General features: G+C 41.6%; 1 protein-coding gene across 2 annotated transcripts in view; it reads left to right on the top strand.

The window, feature by feature from the left end:
* ANKFN1 (ankyrin repeat and fibronectin type III domain containing 1) overlaps window positions 1-24,836 on the top strand; it is a 459,719-nt gene that overhangs the window by 282,418 nt on the left and 152,465 nt on the right. For both annotated transcript variants that reach the window (XM_077762871.1, XM_077762870.1), the window contains exon 5: window positions 23,313-23,447. In XM_077762871.1, coding sequence (XP_077618997.1) covers window positions 23,313-23,447 — 135 coding nt within the window. The remainder of the gene's footprint in view (window positions 1-23,312; window positions 23,448-24,836) is intronic.

The raw sequence follows: 24,836 nt of genomic DNA, 5'->3' as shown, positions 1-24,836 counted from the left end.
GGTGAGCCTGCAGGGGCTGGCAGTCGCTAAGGGCGGAAACCACTGTGTGGGAGCTGCCGGCGGTTTAACTGTTTCTGTTGCTCGTGCAGAGGAGGAGGAGGAGAAGGCGGGAGGGCCGGGGCGTGCCACAGGGCGACGCTATTCCAGCAGCGCCTGCTCGCTGCCAGCGCCCGGCGGTCCCCCTGCTGAGCCACGCGCTTTTCCGGCAGCTCCTGGACCCAGAGCTTTAGCTGTTACAGATCAGACGTCAGCCTCGTCGGCTCTTGCCTTGCTCCTCTCCTTCTACACATTGCAGACAACCGTTCGGCCCATTCCGGGAGACACCACCTCTCGAGGCTCGTGAGGTCCTTGCTGCTCACCCGAAGGGTACTCAGGACAGCTCCTTGCGGTGGTGTGCGCATTTATGAGGCTCCAGAATCCAAAGTAACCGTGAGAGTGTCAATGTTTCCTTATCTCCCACAGCCTCAGATGTGCTCCCTTCTCAGTCTCAAGGCTAGAGGTACACCTGACTCACCTTAGGCATTCTTTTCTTAAAAATATGACCTCCTCCAATCGATGGGTTCAACTATAGGGCACCGTTAACAAATCATGTAATAAAATATTATGCAGCCTTGAGAAAAGGTATTTTCCAGTATAAAGTGAAAAGAGCAAGAATCGAAACCTCACAGAGCAACGGATCTCGCTCAGAGTGTGGTCCCGGGCCCACACGCGCCAGCCACAGCAACCTCTATAAACCGGTTAGAAATGCAAGTTCCCCAACCCCGCCCAGACCTGCTCGGAGACTTGGGAAGTGAGCCCACCAATGCATGTTTTAGTAACCAGGTGAATCTGATATGTTAAAGTTTGAGAACCACTGATACAGGGCGTGAATTCAAATATGTAGAAGATACACACGTAGACGAAAATACACAGATAAAACGGTTTTCTCTGTGATAGGATTATGGGTGCTTTTTGCTTTCCCCTATTCATCTTTTGCATTTTTAAAAAATATATGTATTCTGCTTTTTCTAAAATGACCATACCTCGCTTTTGTGTTTGGAGGAAAAAGGAATTAAATTATCAGATATTTGGCATGTATGTATCGTGTCAACTCATTCCATATTAGCATTTTCTTCACTGTTCTTTCATTTCTTTTTCTGACAAATCAACCTCCCTGTATTTTCTTTGACAAATCTTCTCAGCCCTGCTGCTGGTTTACTGACTTTCCCACCCTTAAGTCTTGAAGCCCCTGCTATTAATAATAAATAGCATTTCGGAAACTGTCAAAAGTCTCTATGCTTCGTTTGTCATAAGTGAGCAGACTGTTGGGGTTTTTTAAGGAGGATATTTCTTGTTGTATATATTTAAAGGTTAATCTGTTTTTATGCACAACTTATATTTCGTTTGATTTTTTTAAAACAACTTGACCCTCCTAATTGCAAGGGTTCATTTACAATTTACAAAGTAAGCAGATATAGCGGATTTGCATTTTATACAGGGGGTTTAAGTTCCAAAATCAGCAATTAAAGTAAGTGTCACATATGATTAAAATCGCTCCATCTCAGAAGCGGCAGCGTAGACTGTTATCCAGCCCTGGAACTTAGCTAATCACCTGAGTACTAGCTAACATCGTTAGGGGCTGTGTTTTGCAGAAATGTCCACCTTTCGTCTCCAGAATCACTTCACACTGTGAGATGCTCACATCATGAGAGGTTCTCAGAGTCAGAACCAACTGAGGAAATAACAGAATTCTCCACCTGTCTTATACATTTTTTAAGCAACGACAGATGAAATGGCCGAGCAATTTATTTTGGAGGGTTTGTTTTCTTTTGTTTCAGTTGATGGTACATAATTGCACTTGCCTGAGTCAAAGGTGCCTCTGTTATGATTTCCGTGCATCTCTGCAGGATGTCCTGTTGTGCCCTAGGCTTCCTTCTCTCCTCCTTTGTCTCTCTCAAATGTTCTCCAGGCAGGAATGACTCTGACCTCTACCCTGGTATTCAGATCTTACCCATCCTTTAAAATGTTATGCAAAAGCTGCCTTCTTACACAAAGCCTTCCTGATCTCAGTACAAGCTAATCCTTCCATGCTCTGAATGTCTCTGGGATGTTTATCACTCTTCATTATATTTACATTTCAATATGTCTTAGCTTGCCCAAAAGATTCTAGGTTTCCTTGAAGACAGAATCCAAGTGTCTTTAACACTGATCTTGGCTTTGAATCCTAGATCTGCCCTTTGTAGCCAGTCTTGGCAAATTATTAAATCCCACTGTGCCTCCCTCCTCTTCTGTAAAACAGGGATCGTCATGGTACCGACCTCTGAGTGTTCAAGGTACTGAACTTGAACTGCACACATGGTAAGGGGCTATCACATTCCCCAGCACATAATGAACCCCAATAACTGTTAACTGCTCCTGTTTCTGTTCTCCGTTGTCATCCCAGTAGTACATATAAGCATTTGTTTACGGAATGTACGAGTGAATGAATACTATACAAATTCATACACACTCCTCTGAATTCTCAGTGCTCGACAGGGGGATTTATACTTGCCATCTGTCTATGAATCTATTGTAGAACTTAATGAACCAATGACTTTCTTTTATTCCCAAGGCAGGTATGGGGTGCATGGGGTAAATTTTCTGTATTGAGAAATCTGCCACCAACCATCTCATCTAAACCTCATCAAGTTCAGTGTTTTCATCCATGAAATGGGAATTATAACACTGATCTGTGATTTTTTTTGCCTGGATACAAGGAGAACCCCGAGGAGGACGAGCCCTTCAGGAAGAAATTTTATAAACAGGGACTGTTTGGGGGGTTTGAAGAATCAGAGCATGACTTTGTAAATTAGCATATTTCAGTTACACAGCTTCCAATCACATGGGACTCTAGATGTCGCTGGGTGAGGGCACAGAGCAAACCCAGCTGCTTTTTGGGTTCGTCAAGCATCTCAAGTTATTTCTCAGGAGTTGGGGTTTGGCAAAGTCTGAAATCCACATTGCCAAGTCCTTCTTTCCCCCTTAATTTTTAAGCCCATGTGTATTTTAAGGGAAATTTAATCCGTATGTTTCTGTTTCCTTTACACTTAACTCATAAAAATGGTTTGTCAGAGCAATTTGATGTCCTAAAAATCTTTGGAGCCTTTATAATGATATTTTTTAACCTTTCCCCCCTCCTTAGACACAGGAAATTGCACTTTTTTAAATAAAGAAAATGAATCAAACTACAAGTCCCAAGGTCAGTATTGATGGGTCAGACACAAAGCTCAAGGAGCTATGCGTTTGCAAATATGACATCTTCCTTGCTGCTCCTGCAGGGCTCTGAGGGCACAAGAAAGATCAATTTCACAGGCAGATGGCAATAATCGGCAGTGTGTTGTGATAGAGTCCTCAGATATCTGATTGCTGGCCCATCAGGCTGAGTGTCTCTCTCCTATCCGTACTCCAAATTAGGAGGTCTGCTCCTTAGAATTTGGGTCCCTCTACCTTAGCCAAATCCCAGAGTTCAGCACCAGAAGCTCATGCACACAGGCAGTCCGAAAAAATTGAAACCACTAATTCTAAAACACAGTAATTGTTTTCTAATCTAGTTTTCCGCATCATCCCCAGAGAGAAAACAGGAGTCGGCGGCATGTGTTAACAGCCATAGGAAGTATTCTCACAAAACTTTGAAAAGATGGCATTCCTCCAGAGTCAGTGGGCTTGCTGTCATCGAAAGGACACACATAATCTCCACAGCATAGGCAGCATAGGCAGCACAGGCAGAAATGAGCCATGCATTGGTGATGCACCTCAGCCATGAGAGGGACTGTCTAGGGATGTCTGACCTGCATCAGGTCCAGATTTGTAGCCTTCTCTACCAGTCAGCTGGAGTCAAACTCTGGTCAGGCTCCTTTCTGGCAGTGGACTCACTGCTGGATTGGAGTGCCTCTTTCTGGACACAAAGGATCACAGAGTCTCCCAGTACACAGCATGAAATAGTATAGGACAGATCAACCATAATGGCTCAGTTTAATTCAATATGCCCTAAAATGCCGGCTTACTCCTTCCCACTTTCACTATATGGCATTAGAACTGGTAGTATAATGACATAAGCTGAGGCTCATGTGGACTTCTCTCTCAAAGTTACAGATAAGAAGACCCACCAAGGAATGCCCTGATAGCTCTGCCATTCTTCAATGGGGACAGGTGCAAAAGAGCTGAGCTCCTTAGATGATGAAGATTCAGAGCTCTGAAGGAGTCCTCTCTACACTGAGCTAGCATACAATAGATGTGGGGCAGTGAAATCCTGGATCTGGGTGGCTGAATGAAGGGTTGAAAGAAGGGCATGTCTATAGAACACGAACACCAAACCAGGGTATTGAAATTGCATATTGCTTTTATTTTGGATCTTGGATGAGAACAGAAAACACCTGACAGGAAGTAGCCAGTCTTAGAAATTCAATGAGTCAACAGGACTGATGGCAACAAATGTTTTCTAGGATTGAGAAGTTATAAGCAAAAGCACTAATCAGAAATCTAGTACTCTCCCACAGCCGAGGCAGTGGCAGATGCATACAAATGTATTTTATAAATTAACTGCTTTGAACCAGGCCCCAGATCAAATGTTTACGTTACTTCACTGAATTCACATGATAACTTTATAATCTAAGTAGCATTATCTCCATTTTACAGATGAGGGAAAAGGGGCCCCTAAACATACTTATTGGAGAGATGAAGTAAGTTGTCCAAATTTGTAGTTAATGGAAGTGGTGAATTTCAAACACAAATCTGTCAAACTCCAAGAGCCATCCTCCTTCCTTAAAATAAAAACACCTTTGTGTGATTACAGAGTTATTGATGTCAGTAATAATCTATTCAAACATACAGAAATAAAGAACTGAGTTAAAATCCCTCATAATCCTACTTTCTCCCAAGATAGCCATGTTCATAGCACAGAGTACATATTTGTCTATTTTTTATGTAAATGCTACCAAACCTAGAGACATACATATACATTTTTTTATCCAAAAATTTAGCACTATTTTAGAACTTGCTTTTAAAATTTCTTCTTGAATATCTTTCTGTGTCAATAATACCTATCCACCAGATCCTTTTTAATAGTTGCATGGTATTTCATTATAAGGTTGCCGTGGTATATTTAAATCTACTGAATATTTTTATTCTGACTTTTGGCAACCAGAAGCACTACTGCAATGAAATGTGCACTGTTTATATGCGATTGCACATTTGCGGATGGATAACTATAGGATAATGTCTCTGGAATGGATTTATTGGGTGAAAGAATTCACAACTCATGCTCTGTCTACTCTACAAGGCCACTTCCTTTGGCTCACTTTGGCTTGCTTTGGCTTCCTTTGGCTTTCTAGCTCCTTTGATTTCTGAGTAAGTTGGATACCAAGTTTTCAGACCAGTAACTTTATCTTCCCCTTGTATTTCACTGCTAGGGAATCTGAAAGCCAACAATTCCATTAGATTTGAGGAACAACCAACACAGTCCAAGTCTGAGGCAAAACAGCACATTTCTGAAAGTATCCTTTTATTCCATATGACTTTCAATATCTACTTACTGATTTTTAATTTTGTGCAAAGCCCTGCACTAGATCCTGAGTAAGCAGTACATCGGGTAGCATACCCTCAGGCCACTAGAAAACTGGCTTGTACAAAATCTCTCTGCACCTCTGCACCAGATTGCTACCATCCAGGTAGACAGACATAGGTGCGATATTACCAGAACCACTCCTCCATGTTTATGTCTGCTTTCATGCCACAGAAGCAGTGATGGAGGTTAAATATCAGACAACTGAGGCAGGCTATTTTCACAGTTGATCAACTTTTTAATTAAATTTCTTTTTTTTGTTTTTTTTTTGAGAGAAAGAAAGAGAAAGAACACAAGCAGGGGAAGGGGGCAGAGGGAAAGGGATAGAGAGAATCTCAAGCAGACTCCATGCCCAGTACAAAGCCCAATATGGAGCTCGATCTCACGACCATGAGGTCATGAACTGAGCCAAAATCCAGAGATGCATGTTTAACCGACTGAGCCACCCAAGCACCCCTAGTTAAACATTTAATTTTGAAATAACTGTAGGTTCAGAGGCTGTTGTAGGAAATAACACAAGGAGATCCCATGTGCCCTTTACCCAGTTTCCTCTGATTATAACATCTTGCATCTTATGATAATAATATTGACATAAGAATATTGGTACTGATATAGTCAAGAAACAGAGCACTTCTGTCATCACAAAGATCCTTGTTGTTGCCCTTTAGCCTTATAACCATACCCACTCCCTCCTTAACCCCTGACAACTACTAATCTCTTCTCCATTTTAATATTTTTGCATTTCAAGAATGTTATATAAATGGAATAATACAGTATGTAACCATTTAAGGTTGACTTTTTTACTCAGTACAATTCTCTAGAAATTTACCCAAGTTGTCATGTGTATCCAAAGTCTGTTCCTTATTATTGCTGAGCATCATTCTATATTATGGATGTTTGTTTAACCATCCTTCCATTGAAGGATTTCTAGTTTGTTCTAAATACAGACGCTATAGACATTCGTATACCTGTGCCGAAACTAGTCTTCATCTCTCTGAAATAAATGCCTAGTAGTACAATTGCTGGAACATAAGTCATTTGCATGGTGAGCACTTTAAGAAATTCCTAGCTTTCCAGAGTGACTATACCATCTTACATCCCCAATGGCACCATGAGTGATCCACTTTCTCTGCATCCTCACCAGCATTTGGTGTTGCCACTATTTTTTCCTTTTAGCCATTCTGCTAGGTTTGTAGTGGCCTCTCATTATGGTTTTACTCTGTATTCCCCTAATGGCTAATGATGGTGAGAATAATTTCATGTGCTTATGGCTTATTTGCCATCTGAATATCCCCTTTGATAAAATGTCTTTTTGTATCTTTTGCCCATTTGAAAATTCTTTATGTATTCTAGATGTCAGTTCTATGTCAGATATGTGGCTTGGAAATCTCTTTCCCCATTCTGCAGCTTGTCTTTTCATCCTTTCACAAAGCAAGTTTATTTTGATGAAGCCCAGTTTACCAATTTTTCATTTTATCGTATGTGCTCTGGGTGTCAAGTCTAAGAACTCTTTGCCTAGTGCTAGATCCTGAAGACTTTCTCCTATATGTTTCTAGAAGGTTATGGTTTACGTTTTATATTTCAGTTCATGATCCATTTTAAATTCATGTTTGTACCAAGTGTGAGGCTTAGGTCAAGTTTCCTTTCTTTTTTTTTCTTTCTTTCTTTTTTTCCCTATAGATGTTTATCTGCTTCAGCACACCTTATTGAAAGGCTATCTTTCCTCTCTTGGGTTACTTTTGCAACTTGTCAGATGAACCCAGTTGGGGATATTTGTGTAGGTTAGTTTCTAATTTATTTATTCTGTCCCATCAATCTATGTGCCTCTTCCTCTGCCAGTACCACACAGTTTTCATCACTGCAACTATATGATGAGTCTTAAAATTGAGTAGACTGCTTCTTCCCAGCTTACTTTTCTTTTTCAGAATTGTTGAAGGTACCCTATTCCTTTGCCTCCTACCTATATTTTAGAAAAATATGTCCTATACCTACAAAAATTCTTGTTGGGATTTTGGTAGGAATTGTATTATAACTAGATGTCAACTTGGGGAGAATTGGCATCATTACTATGTTGTAACTTCTAATCCATGGACATGGTGTGTCTCTCCATTTATTAAGATCTTTGATTTTTTAAATCAGTGTTTTATAGCCAGCATACAAATCCTGTACACATTTTTTAGACTTGTACCTAAGATTTCATTTCTGCAGCAAATTGTAAATAGTATTGCAGTTTTAAATTCAGTGCCTATATATTTATTGCTGGTATACAGAAATACAATTAAGTTTTGTGTGTTAATTTTGTATATTGTGTCCTTGTTGAATTCATTTACTAGTGCTAGGAATCTTTTGTATATTCCTCGGTATTTTCTGTGTCGATAATAGTTTTGTCTGTAAATAAGGACAGTTTCAGTTCTTCCTTTTGTATATGTATGTCTTTTATTTCCTCTCCTTACTTTACTACACTTCATACTATAAGAACTCCCAGTACTGGGGCACCTGAGTGGCTCAGTCGGTTAAGCATCTGACTTTTGATTTCAGCTTAGGTTATGATCTCATGGTTCATGGGTTTGAGCCCCATGTTGGGCTCTGTGCTGACAGTGGGAAGCCTGCTTGGGATTCTCTCATTTCCTCTCTCTGCCCCTCCCCCCTTCAAAATAAGCAAATAAACGTTTTAAAAAGTTTAAAAGAAAAAGAACCCCCAAAACCGTGATAAATAGGAGCAGTGAGAGTTGACATCCATGACTTACCCCTGATCTTAGAGGGAAAGCATTCAGTCTTTCAACATCTGCTATCATGTTAGTCATAGATTTCTTGGTAGATATTCTTTATCAAGCTGAGGATGCTCCCTCTATTACTATCCTTCTTGGACTAATAATCATGAATGAGTGCTGAATTTTGCCTAACACTTTTTCTGCATCAGTTGAAATGATAAGGTGAGGTTTTTATTCTTTAGTCCGTTGATATCATGAATTATATTGATTGATTTTCAAATATTGAACCAGCCTTGCATGCCTTGAATACATGCCACTTGGTCATGGTGTATAATTAATTCTTTTATATATTGTTGGATTCTATTGCTAATATTTGATTAATGATTTTTACAACAATATTTAGGAGGAATAGTAGTGTGTGGTTTTATTTTTGTTTTCTTTATCGGGGTAAATATTAGTTTCATAAGATGAATTGGGATGCGTTCCCCCCTCTTCTGTGTTCTGCAAGAGATTTTGTAAAAGTGGTGTTAATTCTTCTTTTAATATTTGGTAAAATTCTCTAATGAAAGCATCTGGGCCTAGATATTCTTTTTTGGAAGTTTTAAAATTATGAATTTAATTTCCTTGATCAGTTAAAGGACTGATCATGCGATTTGTTTCATATTGGCTGAGTTACAATAGTCTGGGTTTTTTGAAAAAGTAGTCTATTTCATCTAAGTTGTAAAATTTCTGTTTGTAGAATTATTCATTGTATTTCCTTATTATCCTTTTAAATATCTGTAATGATAGCCCCACTTTTAGTTTTCTATATGACCTACACAAGTTTCAGGAAATGTCAGAGGAAGTATTAAAAGGCCACTGTATACGTTTACATTGTAAATTGAGTTTAGATTTATTCAAAATGAATTTGTATAAAGAGCTAAATCTTCAGGAAAAAACGGTTCTGCAAGAATAATCAGTTGTAGGTGTTCTAAAAAGGACATTTCAAAATTATTAAAAAATTATCTAATTATTATTATTACTTGTAAAATATTCTTAACAGGTCCAGTAATAACTGTATCAACAGAAAGATCCTCTCAAAATCAAAACTTATCAATATGTATCTATGACCTTTCATTTGCCAAAAATAACTGAATAACTGATTTGTTTTCAGTTTTATCAACTGAAAATGGAGCTACTAAAATTATAAATTCTGCTGGCCAAAAAAAATGAATTTCCAGAAAAGCAAGCTAAAAAAATCTTATGGTCAATCAAGAGCACATTAGCAAAATGTTATTATTGTATTATATAGAAATTTGACACCAAAATATTGTGGTTTTTTTCACATTGATGTTGCTACCCATTCTCAGTATCTTGCTTCTAATCCCAGCCACCCTAGCTGCCAGGTCTCTGGCCTCCCATGGTCCTCCCTGAAACTTTTTTCCCTGCAGGTCTCCAGTTATGCAGCCCTTGCTACCTGATCACCCACTGGGAAAGTCACTAGCTCTCAACTTCATATTTTCCCCCAAACTTCTGTCTATCGTGTCACTCAACAAACATTTGTAAAGCATTTGCCATATGCTAGGCACTATGCTATATTCTGAGGTATTATGGTGAACAAGAGGTGGACTCCCTGCCCCTGTGGAATACATAGTCTAGAAGGAGGAGACAGAGAAAGACCAGGAAAGGAAATATTAACTACACATTATGGCTGGTGCTTTTAAGGCCAAAGGTCCTAGAAATTCATGGGGATGAGGGCAGAATATTTCCTCCATAAGGAAATGGCATTTAAACCATGATTAAAGTATCAAAGAGGGCCAGTCCTGTAAAAACACGGACAAATGCTTTACGTAGATGGAACAGTATATACAAAGGCCTTGAGGAGAGCCCTCATATACAGCCATGCAAATTGTTCCTGGGACAAACAGGCCTGGCCCAATGGGTAAAAAGTTGGTGATATTCAGCCCATCTCTGTTCTCTAAGCAGTGTGCCATAGTGAGGGCAAAGGAAGAGCTTTGCTTTTCTTATTCTCACAAAGACATCACATGGACTGGTAGTATGGGCTTGGTGCTTGGGCTGGAGCCTGGGTTCACATCCTGGGATCTGCACGTGGCTTCCCGACGTGTGTCTTCGTATGCCTGCCCACAAAATAGTCTGTGTTTGGTTTTATCTCTCAAACAACAATGCAGACTTACATGGCATTTCCACTCACCTTGTTTCGCATTCAATCTTCCAACATTTCTGCAAGGTAGCTAGAGCAGACATTTATTTCTTTACATTTACATACAATAAAACGAATAGATTTTAAGTGTTTGGTTAGATATGTTTCAATACTTGAATACACCCACCTAACCGATACCTCAGTTGAATATAGAACATTTCCAACATTCTTGGTGGTTTCCTTCTACTACCATCCAATCAGCTCTTCCCATACCCAGGCCTAGGCAACCACTGTTTTGATTTCTATCCCTCTTGTGACCAGTTTGCCAAATTTCTTTATAGACGTGCATCATGTAGTAAATATTCTATTGTGTCTGGCTTCAATATAATGTTGTTGTGGTGTTGGTGGTTGTTTTTGTGATTCAGTCACATTATTATGTAGCTCCATAGTTCATTCCTTTTTATTATTGAGTAGTATTCCATAGAATGAGTATGCCACAATTTGTTCATCTGTTATTCTATTGATGGCATTCCAACTGTTTCCGGGTTGACTAGTTTGACCAAAGCTGCTATAAATATTCTTGCACAATTGTTTTTGTGGGTATTTATTTTCCTCTCTTTTGAGTAAAACCCAAGACAGAACTGCTGAATCATAAGGCACATTGTATTTAATTTTATAAAAACTTACCAAACAGTTCTCTAAGTTTATTATACTGTTTCACACTCCCATCGAGCATCTGTGTGCATTCTAGTTGTTCCACATCCCCACCAACATTTGATGTTAGCCATTCTAGTGGGCATACACTAGTATCTCATTGTGGTTTTATTCTGCAATTCCCTGATGACTATTCAAGTTGAGCACCTTTTCATGTGCTTACTGGCCATTTGTAAATCTCCTGTTGTGATGTGTCTATTCAGGCCTTTTGCAGGATGACTACTATTAATTCCATTTTACAGATGAGAAAATTAAGACTCAGAAGTCAGGTGACTTGCCAGAGATTCACCAGTAAGAAGGAGCAAACCCAAGCCTTTTATTTACATCTCCTGACCCTAACTGGTGTTTCATTTCCAATATCCTAGACTTTTTCCTACAGTGGATACCAGAGCTCACCTTCCCTCATCTGCTGCTTTAAAAAAATTTTTTTTGATGTTTGCTCATTTTTGAGACCGTGAGTCAGGGAGGGGCAGAGAGAGACACACACAGAATTTGAAGCAGGCTCCAGGCTCTGAGCTGTCAGCAAAGAGCCCAATGCAGGGCTCAAACTCACAAACCATGAGATCATGACCTGAGCCAAAGTTGGACGCCTAACCGACTGAGCAAACCAAGTGCCCCAGCCCTCTTCTGCTACTTTTGACAGCACCTTGAACCTCAGGGCCTACCAGGCAGGGGTGCTGCCGATAAAGGTACAGGTGTGGAGAAAGGAAGAGGGGAGAAATTTCATGTTAATGGAAATCAGCAATGATCCTTTTTCAAACAGAGCTCAAAACCACTTCTGTCTAAGCGTGGGGTCTTTGTGTGACCCCTGATGACACCTCAGGCAGGAATCTACTCTTTCTCAAATACTCAGTGCTGCCAAGCTCAAAATGAACTCTTCTTGTTTAAGGACAAGCATGTTTCACTAGGTTACACTTAACTCTCTTCTCCCTGTGTGGTTTTGATTCAATCCATTAAAATAGCCACAATTTCTCCTGTCCATATGCCACATTGCACTAAATTAATACATGGTTGATGAAGTGTAAATGCTCCTAAGCACTTGATTTTCTCACTTACATATATGGAGAAGATGGTGACAATGTAGTGAGGTGTGTGTGTGTGTGTGTGTGTGTACACGTGCATGTGTGTTCATTTGAGAAGGAAATGCATTTTGGAGTGGGACTGCTATGGAAAATCCCTACATTTCCTTGATGTTGCAGGTAAATAACTTAGAATAACTAGCTCTGGTTGTGTTTGATACACTGGGTTTGAATGTTGAGGAATGGAGAAATCAGCAAGGCTTTGTGACCTCCTTTCAAACCAGGAGGAGGCTGACCTAGCTAGACTGGCAGCACCAATGGAAAGCGCCCATTTCAGTCCTTTTAATCCTCCTTGAGCAAAGAAAGTCTTGGATTTTCCTCCAAATAATGAATGAAGTGAATAAGCCATTGAGCCTCTAAATCCATTCAGTGCCTTGCTCTCCTGCGAGGTGCATCCGGTAAGTCTGACAATGCCATAGAAGAATTACTTTGAGTACTTGGCATATGCAGTCCTTGAAAAAGCTGTGCTCTGAACAATCTTACAAAGTGACCAGAGCACCCCATTCAGCCCCTCGTAGGTCTGCTGTCATGGGGGCTCAGACTCTGGGACAGAGAGAAGAAAGGGAAGTGGGACTGAAGTCCGAAGACAGAAGAAGCAGGCCAGAAATAAAGGGGCTGTGCCGTGTCTGTAAGGGAAGACAGTAATAATAGAAATGGGGCTAAAAGTTAATGGGATGAGTCTTTAAAGCCTCCTTTAAAAGTACTATTACAACCTCTTTAACTTTCCTTTTGATTCTTCCGCTGTTTTTCTTTCTTCTCTAATTCATTAAATGCCTTTTTGCTGCTGTGTGCTTTAGGTCAGATGCTTCTGGAATTTGTATTGCAAACCTGATGTGACATTTTTAGGAGAAAGGGGAAGAAGTTTTCTCTTTCAGCAGAGAGTAATTTGAATGGGCACAGTGTCACTTGCAGTCCAGTGTTTAAGTGACTATGTAGACTCCCTTTATAATTGCTGGCTCCTAACACCCAGCATAAGTCTTCATTACTATGTTCGGATGTGCAAAGACGATGAACGTCCTCACTTCTCCTTTACCTCAGTATTTTTAATTCTCACGGTGATTAATGACAAAGAATTCTCTCTTCTCCACTAAGATTGGTGTCATGAAGTCATGGAGATAAACCATGTTTCAAATTGGTGAGGTGTTTCTGGCAGGGCTGGGCAGGTGAGCAGGTTGGCAGAAGACAGGATCCCAGACAGCCATACAGGGATCATCTAAGGAACTCTTGGGGTGCAAAGTAAATGGAGAAAGAAAGCCTGGAAAAGAGAGAGGACCTCTTCAGATTTATTTGTCAGCTAACCAAGGGCCAGAGGACTCTCCCTGACATTTGGTCTTGGGGTCTAGAATCCAACTGAAACCTGGACTCAAACTCCAACATAACTATCCCCAGATGAGTTTATGCAAACCTGTTGTGGCTGGCACCCAGGAGACAAAAACAAATGAGGGGGGAGAGAGAAGAATTTGCTCTACAGCTTGCCTGACCACCAGACCTACTCAGATTACTCATGCAAATCACTCCCCACTGAGTGGGGCCACTTCTGGTGCTCCCGTGCAATACGCAATACGGTGAGTATGTGAAGAGCACCAGTCTCACCGACAGCAACACCTTGTTGAGGTTTTTTTTAAATGTTTTTATTTATTTCTGAGAGAGAGAAAGAGAGAGAGAGAGAGAGAGAGAGAGAGAGAGGCAGCATGAGCAGGGGAGGGTCAGAGAGAGAGGGAGATACAGAATCTGAAGCAGGCTCCAGGCTCTGAGCTAGCTGTCAGCACAGAGCCCGACACGGGGCTCAAACCCATGAACCGTGAGATCATGACCTGAGCCAAAGTCTAGACGCTTAACCGACTGAGCCACCCAGGCGCCCCAATATCTTGTTGGTTTTATCCAAAGAAAACATGAATTGATACAGGGTTCGGCTAACAAGTGAAATACACTGGCATTCTTTTTTCTTTTTAAAGCAAGCATTCCTGATAAATAACACCTGCTTAAAGCAGATTCATTGCACTGTAGGAAAAGAAAATTAATACATGTTGGTTCTAAAGCATGAGGACCTATTTCCAATACAAACCAAGAGAAGCTGGTTAGAAATAAAGCATTTTTTCTTTTGTGACAGCTGTTCTTTTATGTACTAAATGCTCTAGTGGCCTTTTAATATCATAGCATATTAGAGCCCACAGTTGCTTCCAGGTCATCTAGTTTAACCTGCTCAATTAAGAGAGGATAAAGCTTCAAGTTGTTTGGGTTTTTTGTTTGTTTGTTGTTTTTTTGCTATGGGGTTTTTTGGGGTTTGGGTTTAAAAAAAAAAAGGCCAAGATAATCTTTGAGAAGATTCCGGTTGATGTCAAGAGACGCTACCTATCACCCTGCTCAGGCAGATCCTTCTGCAGAAAAGAACAACTGAGGCTGCCTCCATCTTTGACTCACAAGAGAGGTGTAAATCCCACCCACGTAGTTAGAGCTTTCTTACTGGACTGCTGTTTATTTTGAGGTTAACAAAGGCTAAGGAAGCCCATTGTGAAATGTTTGTTTTGAGGGCCAGAATCTAAATTTGCCCTCCTTGTCATGGTCATTTTTTTTAAAGAAGATGACAGATGGGAGCCCCAGGAAGGGACAGACTCCAGCCATGCCAGGAATAAGAGCATGCTCTTTGTCTTTTGTTGCTGTTATTGTTGTTTTCCATGTGCTTCTCGGGATATCAGCTTTATTACCGTGGCTGGGGACAGAGCTGAGAATGTGGTGGACGGTATGACAACAACCTCCTTCCTGGTGTGTCCCTGAATGGCCAGCACAGTCAACACGTATCAGGCAATCTACAGCCACGCTGTTGCTGCTGACAACTTCATTATGCCCATGATATTCAGCTGGGTAATTCATTTCCCGAGCATGGCAATAGCTCCTGATATGCCTAATGGGTTGAATGTAATTTTGTAAGCTTTTGAAGATGAATGTCTCCCCTTGTGCTTAGCTATGCCCTAATATGGGAAACAATGATAGCTACCGTTAGGAAACAGTACTGTAGCATTCGACTTTTTACTGCAGGCTGGGTCTCTAAACCACAAAAGCAGGAAACATTAGTAACTGGCATGATACACTAAATGTGGGTCACTTAACGTCCCTTATAATGGCTTTTTTGCCTGCCTCTGCATTTAACCTTCATGTGGCCAGGGCATCCTACAAAATAAGGTGACCTTGCCAAGGATATAAAATGAGTTAATTAATAGTTCCGGGGGTGGGATGGGCTTTGGCATGATATGCCTACAGTCACTTACCAATGCTGTCCTAAAATGGAAGAACCATAGGACAAATGAGAAATGTGATCTGTGCATGGTTTCCAACACCCAAGGTGCAATTAGGGACAAAAATATAAAATGCATTCATCTGAATTATTTTTAATTCAGTTCAGCTAAACGTATGTGTATTGAACATCATCTACCATACACAAGGCCCAGGTCATTGAACTGAGAGTCCAATTTGAAAGTTAAGGTGGCGTGAGCCCTGCCCTCCTGGAGGTCTCAATCCAGGGAAGTGGGGCTGCAAGTAACTCTAACAACGATAGACGATGCCAAGAGTGCTAACATAGTTACAAATGCCACAGTGAGCAGAGAGAAAGACATTCATCCTTTTTGGGAACATAAAACAAGTTAATATACCATCCCTAAAGACTTCCACCTTCATCTACCAGCCAATCTGAATTCTTCTGAGCAAATCCAGTCTCTTGAAAATCTTAACTTGAGTCAACTTCTTAATTTCTGAGAGTCAGGACTCCTCATCTTATATAATTTCTCAGTGCTTCTTGGTCATCATTTATGATGACCAGTTCCAAGTATCCCAAATGAAAATAGGGAAGTCAGCATAATAACAGGCATGAGAATTTTTTCGCTATCCTTTTATCCACCACCACACCTGTTTTCTTGACTTCACAAAACTAAATCCTACCAGGCAGATTCTTATTAGCAGCCGGCAAATAGACAGATTCTGTGCTAATACTTGTAACTAAAGATATTTTTGATATTAAGATTGTCTTGATGGAAAAAGGAGAAGGAAGATGAGGAGTTACACAGGAATAGGAGAAATAAGAAGAGTCTGCCTAAAACCCAGAGGTCATTTATCCTTTGGTACTCTGACACATCAACTTGACCACTTTGACTCGTGTATTGAGCACTTACTTACTTTATGGACTCTGGTTTTCATGAATCCTGGTGAAGATTCATATTTGATGGATGAGTATGCACCTACATAGGTCTTGAAACCATGAGGTCTGACAGTTGCTTTATTGTTCTGATCTGAGCAAACTTTCTCTGAATTATGGATGTATGAATTATCAAATCTTAGGGTATTAAAATTTTCAATGGTAAATTATTTGAAAATTCTGCCTATCATGCTTAAAGTAAATGAAGACCCAAAAATCATCTTTTGCTTCCAGTTGCAAACAAAGACCTCCCCCAAGGAAATGGCCGTAATGAATGTTGTGAATGGAGAGGGGTCCCAAGGTCTCTGTGATGGCTCATCCCCCTCCCAGACAACCCACTAGAGTCCACATCTCACTCTCCAAAGGCATGATGAAGATCCAGTTAGCAGCCCAATTATTGTAAATGCTATTCTTTATGATAAAACCCAGTGCATCAAAAAATGTAGATGGCCTTGGGGATGGTTGTAAGGATAAGTGACCTGTGCGAATTCTTCTTGGAGAGACTTAGGTGAATACTGCCACCTATTGATAGGTGAAATATATGCCACTGATTCCTACTCTGACCTGACAACGTGTTAATACTTATCAGAACAGATCTCATTACTCAGTTGGCCAAAACCTTTTTAACAGCCCTAAGTTGAAAATTCTTTGGGTATTTGTGATGAAAAATAACTATGTTATACTAATTTAAAACAACTCATGAACTGTATTTCTGGTAAGTAAGAGGCAAAGGAGTCAGGTACAAATGCCATGAGCTTTGCAGTCAGAGATCTGGGTTTGAGTCTCAGCTCAGCCCCTGAATGCACAGAAACAAGTTAATTAATCTCTCTGAACCTTAGTTCCCTCATCAATAGAAAGTGGATAATCCTCTTCATAAAGTGTGAGAATTCACTGAGTTCAGAGAATTCCGTGACGTCGCCCCATGCCACACAAGAGGTTTATGTGACTGCATTTGTTACTATGTTTCCTCCAAGCCATTGAAATTAACTATTTGTGATGCAATGACTGGTAATATGACAAACCACGTCATGCATCAGACTCCGGTGAACTCTTCTGTGAGGTTCAGTTATCCTTTGGCAATGCTCCTTGTCTCGCATAGTATCTTTGACATTCAAAATTAGGACAGTGTGAACATAAATATTAGAACTTTAAGTGTGCCAATTGAGAAAATGAGGATAAATGGGCTTCATTACCAAACGACTCCTGACTGCCCTAGAGGCATAGATCCGTGGGGCTGAGCAGATAAAGAATTATGATAAAACTTTGGAGCCAAGTATAAATGGGGCTTTGTGACCTGCTGGATAGGGTTGAGGCTTAGGACCAGACCTAGGAGGTTCACATTCCTTCCTCGGCGTGGTGTGGGGGATCCCGGGCTCACACAGACAATAGGGGATTCATAGCTTGAGAATTCTAATGACGGCTGTAAGGAGGGTGGCAGTCAGAACAAGAAGACTTTTCAGAAGCACGGACCCTGATTATCACATCGGCGCTCTGGCCGGCGAGAGGCTGCCGAGAGGCGGCATGAAGCCGTTCTTGGAAAGCTTTCAGTGAAGTGTTTGTAACCTCCTTAAGAGAATCCCATTTCTCAAAAATGCAACACTGGAAAATCTCACATGATTAGTTCCGATAAACACTCTGTCATCAAATCATGGCAGAAGTCACACGGCCCATCTCTTTTTGAAGAGTCTTTCTGAATGTCATGAGTCTGGTCTCCAAGACTTAGAGAAAAAAAAAAAAAAACCCAAAGAGAGTTTCTCAGGATATTTGGGGGCCTTTACTTTTAATCTGAAAGGTCAACTGGTGCTTAAAACAAAATAATCAAGAAATAGCATGCCTATGAACAGTCTGCATCTTTTGAAAAGGTCTGCTTTGGACTGAATAGCTCCTGCCTTCCCCCACCCCCATTTCCTTTTTTTCTTTGGGGCTTAGTAATTGAGAGGGAGGAGGAGGAAGAGTTTTACATTCATTACTAACAACTTCGCACATAATAAGCATGTTCAGATACACCCTGGGGTGTTAGTTTTCTTTTCCTATTTTTTTTTTTTTTGTCTCCTTTTTAGCAGCTTTTGATAAGTAGCACATTTTATTTTTGAAAAAAGAATCGGAGCCGTTATTGAGCAACCGCGCCCTAAGGAAGGTCAGGAGATTAGGGAGCGGAAGTAGGCTGGCCAGACTCTTTGCTGACCACAGTAAGGGATTGCCGCTTTCTTCCCATAATTTAATTTTGAGACTCTGATGAAAAGGCACCCCTAAAAAATAAAAAATCTTTGCTGAAAAAAAAGAGTGAAAAATTGTTAGAAAAAGGTCATCAAAAAGTGATCAATTTAAATTTATGTCTTCCAAACAAACCACATGGAACTAACCACAGGGCAGACATGCATTTGCAGTGATATATGGACGTTCTCAAAATATGGGCATGAATTTGCAGGAGAGAGTGGACATTGCTAGCTTCTGATGTCGGTGGGCTTTGGCCCAGCTTCACAAGTCTGAAATTCTCAACGTTGCACTTCACAAATCAGGGAAGAGTCCACTGAAAAAGAACCTTTGAATTTAACTGTCTCCACTCCCTCATTTTCCAAGGGGGAAAACTGAGACCTGGTGGAGAGAAAGTAACTTGCCCAAGGTCACTCAAGGTCACCCAGTAGGTGAGAAGCAGCTTGAGGACTCAAGCTCAATACTCCTCATCCCAAGCTGGAGTTCCCTCCACCAGGCTCAACAACTCTGAGATGGGGACCATGTCATGGGGAAGTCCTCTTCCTGGGGGAAACTCTGTCCCTGTTCTCTCGTCCGTAGCCCTGGGTATCGCCAGGCATCATTCATCTGTCACAGCCTGAACTAACTTCTTCCACAGATGTTGAATGGCTTCTCCAGAGCAGTCCAGGCACATCCCATGTGGCTCCAAGGACTCGGCCCCCTGCTCTTTTCTCTATCTTCAAAATGTGCACAGACCAGGATGTAAATGCCTATGTTATCTCTGTGCCTGGCATCGATGGATTATTGCTGTCATCTGCCATCGTGCAGGTTAAAACTTGAAAAGTCAACCTCAGCTTGTTTCTTACACTCACATCTTCTTCCTCTGTCCTCATCTACACCACGGACAAGTCTCATAAGTTCTTCTTCCAGAGTGCACCCCACGTCCAGCTCCTCATCTCCTTTTCCATAGACCCTCACCATCAATGCCTTCCTGCTTCCAGGTTCTCGCTGCTTTGGTCCACGGTCCACGATGGGGGCCCACCAGGAGGATCTTAATCCCCATCCCTGGCATTCTCCTGCTTAACTCCCTGTCACCTGTAGGAGAAAGCCCACACTCTAACAGAGCATCCACGCACACCCCAGTCCAGCCCTGGCCTATTTTCTGAAGTCCGCACTCCATTAGTTCTTCCCATCCACATTTGCTCCAGCCCAACTGGATTACTGGTTGTGCCCTACACATGCTGGGAACTCTGTGCATTGACTCCACTTCCTTCTCTTCTTTTCAACCTCTAGAGGTCTTCATTCTGCCAGATGCAGTGCAAAAGACAAACTCTGTGAATCTTTCCTAAGCTTCCCATAAGGAAGTACTAATTCTCTCTCACTAACTCAATCCCTTTTATCTTTGAAAAGCTACCTCATCATCTTTGTTCCCCACTTCACCATAGTGCTTCATCCATCACTTTGCATATAAGGAAGGTGTTTTCTTCATATTTATTGAGCGCTCAATACCTGCAAGACACCTGTCTGGGCAGGGGGTGTAAGGACTACAGGAGGAAAATACAAATGAATTAAAGTGTAATTCCTGTCTTCAAAGGAGCTTTAATCAGTGAGACATGTTCACAAATAACCTAAGCAAGTGAACTAATAGTGGGGGTAGAATTGGATGGAGGGGCAGTGCTGAGTATGGAACAAACAATGCTCAGCGTTCAGGTATTATGAAATGGGGTTGGGGGGAGGGAGAGAGAAAGAAAGCATAAAGCTACTTTCAAATTCTATCTCTCTGCTGTGGTCATTATTAGAGTCCTGTCCAGGTCTGGTCAATGCAACCCATCCTTTCCCCAGTACCAGACTGATCTTCCTAAAGCAAGACTCTGATCATTCAACTCCCTGTACAAATGTTTGCTATTGAACAAGTCAAACATCAAATAATTGCAGACTTATGCTGGGCGTGATGGAGAATCCCAGTTTGTAGAGATGAGACAAAGTCCAGAAAACAACTGGAGAACAGAAAGCAAGAACGTGCTTTCAAAGTGCTAGGTGCAGGCGGGAGACAGATTAAATGTGTGATCACTATGGGCTGAGATGATCGAGAAGGGATAATCAAGGAGGGAAGACTCCAGTGGATGGCCACTTGACAAGAAAAATGAGATGTACTAAGTGAACTTTAGGGTTCTATTCAATTCTCAGGCCCCTGTTATTCTTTGAAATGGTTTATTCATTCATTCAACAAACACATGCTAAGCACTTCAACAAAACACTCACTAAATATTTATTGAATGCCTTCTATGTGCCAGGATCTTTGCCAGACTGGAAATAGAGCAGTGAATAAAAGGCTTTGCACTTAACTCTTACAGTAAAATGGGAATGGCTGTTGGAAAGCAAGTAAATGCACCAAAATGTGATGGATGTCATGATGGGGGAGTATCAGCTGCTCTAGGACCACAGAGTGGGGACCCTAACAGCCCAAGAGCTTGAAAAGTATCCCTGGGAGATGATTTTTAAGCCAAGACTCTAGTGCTGTACATGAGTTAGCCAGACAAAAGGGACTTGAGTATTCAGCGGAAGAATATCATATGCAGAATTCTGGAGTTGAGGGACAGTATGGCATGTCTAAGGAACTGAAAAACACTTAAATGGGCTGCAGCAAGGGGGTGAGTAGGGAGGGGCCAAGAGTTGAGTCTGTAGAAGTAGGCAGAGCTGCATTATGGAGTATTTTGCTAAGGTGTGTGAAGGAGTTTATACTTCGCTGATAAGCTTTTTGGTGGCATTAAAGTATTTGGCACGGTGTGGCACAGTGGTACAACTACTGAGTACTTAATAAACGTCTGTTGTGAAGAGCAGATTGAGGAAGGAATGGATGAATCAATGCAATGGACACGGGTGCGTGAAATGACTCCGTGTGGAGCATTTGCTCCTAGAAGTGAAGCCACGATTACTAAGGCATCATCTCCTTTGGTTTGCATATCCCACTGAATCATGAGCCCTCTCAGGCAGCTCCTAACCTTGATAGAGTTACCCAGTCACCTGGCTTTCCCCAGCAGGTGGAATTTAAGTAAATTTGCATTGAAGTCAAAGTTTTTTTTTGTTTAGAGATAAGGGTAAAGTTTTACCTGGCAGTAGTTTAGGCTTCAGCTATGAAAGGTAGCCTGACTCTCTTAATCATTGATGAAAAAAATAGCCTTCTGGGCATGAATTTTGCCAAATTAGATTATTCATAACAATGCTTCCATGGACAAATACGTCTAAGAAGAGAGAGAGAGAGAGAGAGAGAAGGGAAAAAAAAGTTCCAGAGAGAGATTTTGCCTTTTAAGTGAGGAAAGAAAAAGTAAGACAATTGTGAAAAGCTAATCTAAGCCCCTCCTTTGGAAGGTTTTAGGAGTCACTGAGCCTCACCTTGGATCCCAAGCCCAGAGCAGCCACTTGCCAGAGACCAGTCAGCCACCACAGTGGGATGCTGTCTCTAGAAAGGGTAAGATTTTCAGGAATACAATAGGCCATTCGCAGGATTCTAATTAATTACCAGGCCAGAGATTAACATTCCACCCTCTTGTTTATCACCAAGAGACCTTCTCCTGATTTGCTGCAGAGTCACATTCAAAATTTGGGAGTTGATTTGGGTCCAGGTAGAAATAACATACCAGAGTCAGTGCCCAGTAGAAGGGTCCAAAACTATTTCTGAAGTCATCATAGCAGCTAAGCTTTCATTTGGCAGAGAGAGGCTCTGAAGGGATCTTTAGAAAGATTCTTAATGCTGTTGCTAGGGACGTCTGAGTGTGTGTATCCGTGTGCCGGGGGTGTGGGGGGCTGGGGGGAGAGGCGGCGTTTAATATGTCCTCTCAATCAGCAATGTCTCCCTAACATAAAAAGCAGCCTGTGAAGGTCTTTGCCATTTTATTTCAGAGAGAAACATGAAAAATGCCTAAATAAGCAGCTTTCTAGGAAATTCATTCTATGTGTTTCATTAGTCATGTAAAGCGTAATACCATGAAAGGAGCCAGGTGCACCCATACGTAGCTGGCATGAAAGAAACACTGGAATCTTCCACCCAACACTGAGCCTCTTGGTGTCCTAAGACCCAGATCAAATACTTCCTCAGAACCTGCTCAGACAAAAACTCTAGCAATGCTTGCATAGCCCTGGCTGGAGCTTTCTTAGCTTGGAACTTGGAAAGGATTGCACAGGTGCCCTTAGGTGCAGGGATGTGGTGGCCACCTGTGTGATTCTGATCCCAGGAAGCTGTGGGAGTAAGGGGGCACCTGGCCCCAGGAGAGCCATGGGTCATTTGCAGTCACAGGTTGCTGGGTGGGCTCCTGGATTCCAGACAAGATTTCTTTCCCTGCAGTTGAGATAGTGCAAAGCTAACCGGCTGCCTTTGCTGCCCCTCTGCTCATCCTTGAGTGACATTCAGTTCTCATTTGCCATAAAGCTTATTGTCCTGTGTGCCGTTCCTGATGGACCTCAGAGATATAATAGGCTAAAGACACACTGAAGTCATGGCATCTTTTGACTACACATACAAGAGTGAGAAATCAAGCCTCCTCAGGGCTACAGTCCCGAGAATACACCTAGATTCTGAGCCAAGCTGTTTCCCTCTCCCCATCCCTCCCTGTGCATCATTTGCTCTTTTTATTTGGCATTAAGAGTAGCTCAGTGATCATGGACTTCGGCTCTTGCCTGTAGTGATCCTGTTCGCATTTTATTCTTCACACAGAATAGGAAGGAGGTTCGCTTGCTTTGCGCAGAGGCTGAGCCACAGGAGAAAGCAAAGCCAATGTGATTTACTGAATGAAAGCACTGGACAATTACCAACAACTTGTTCCTCTGCTGCCTCGAACAACCTAAACTGGTAAGTAAAATTTATTGTTGTCTTTCTTCATATGAGTGTGGGGCTGTCTAATTCACTGATTATGTTTTAAATGTGTACGTGTGTGTTGCTGCGGTTTAAATGATATAAAAAATAATCTTCATCTTCCAAAGTTAGCTGCAGGCAGTCTATGAAGAATGCACACAAGCACACACACAATGGTCTGCAACAGCACATACATGTCCATTGTGCAGAGGCAAGAATGGGGGGTGGGGAAGCCCCACTTCTGATCATTAGGCATTTTGTTTGCAGCAAGCTTGAGGACATTACGTCCTTGCCAAATTGATTAGCAAGAGCTATGAAAAATAAAATACTCTTTTGTTGTATAAGATCATTTTCCAGTCGGGCTCCTGAGTACAAAATACATGTTGGATTGGGTAAAGGTGGATCCCATCAATGCTGCTAATCCTGAATACACACCCAGGTATATTGTCTTTAATCCAGTTTAGAGGTTGGACATGCAGAGTGGGATGCCAGCATTCTGTCCACCCTGGGTGAGCGTGCCCCTAAATAACATCATGATTGTGATGTTGAGGATGCCTGCTAAGGGCATACAGTGGGCATGATGCAGGCCCTCACTTGAGCCACTGCTATTTTTGTACCCATATACCTTGTGCCCCTTTTCTATTCCATGAAGACGCATGCTTGGCAGAGTATACTAGGTTCGAAGTGGGGTACTGTGTCTTGTTTTCCATGCTGGTCTTTGGCCCTGCCAAGGCCACTGAAAGTACCATTGATAGTCAAGTCTGGTTTTGCTTCTCTGCTGGGCCACAAAAATCCCTATATGCACTTGATTTCTTCATTTCCTAAATAAGATGCAAGCTGACCCCTGCAGAGGGGGGAGGTGAATGGAGAAAGCTATTACTGTTGTTACCACCACCACCACCACCACCACCACCACCATCTTAGTCTTTCGTTTGCCTGGCTACAGCAAGGCTTTACAGCAGCACCACTCCATTTCTGGTGGGTTCGGAATCCATATAAATGTCATACCGAGTTTAATATCTTTGGTGTGCTCTATCTGCAGTATATCACTGACTGTTCAGATGAAGTTATGGCCTTGGGTGCTGACAAAGATGGATGATGGCAGAACATTGAACAGCATGCTTCTGGAAATAAAAACCAAAGTTAGGAAATCTGAGAGATGGGTGAGGCTTTGCAGAGTAGAAAGTATCTGAGGCCACTCAATCACAAGAGTAGGGTTATTCTCCCCTGTGATTTGTCTATTTCACAAAGGATGGCATTCTAATAGGAAGGAGATGGAATTGCCTAGTGGTTAGAAATGTTGGGAAAGCGGGGAGGGCACTTTTGCTAATTCCCAGACTGTGTATCTTTAGGAAATCCCCTTACTTTCCCCAGATCTCCGTTCTT

This window comes from Crocuta crocuta, unplaced genomic scaffold (genome assembly GCF_008692635.1).
Source record: "Crocuta crocuta isolate KB4526 unplaced genomic scaffold, BGI_CrCroc_1.0 scaffold144, whole genome shotgun sequence".
Taxonomy (NCBI): domain Eukaryota; kingdom Metazoa; phylum Chordata; class Mammalia; order Carnivora; family Hyaenidae; genus Crocuta; species Crocuta crocuta.
The sequence above is the reverse complement of the archived record's forward strand: the minus strand, read 5'-3'. Positions and strand labels throughout refer to the sequence as shown.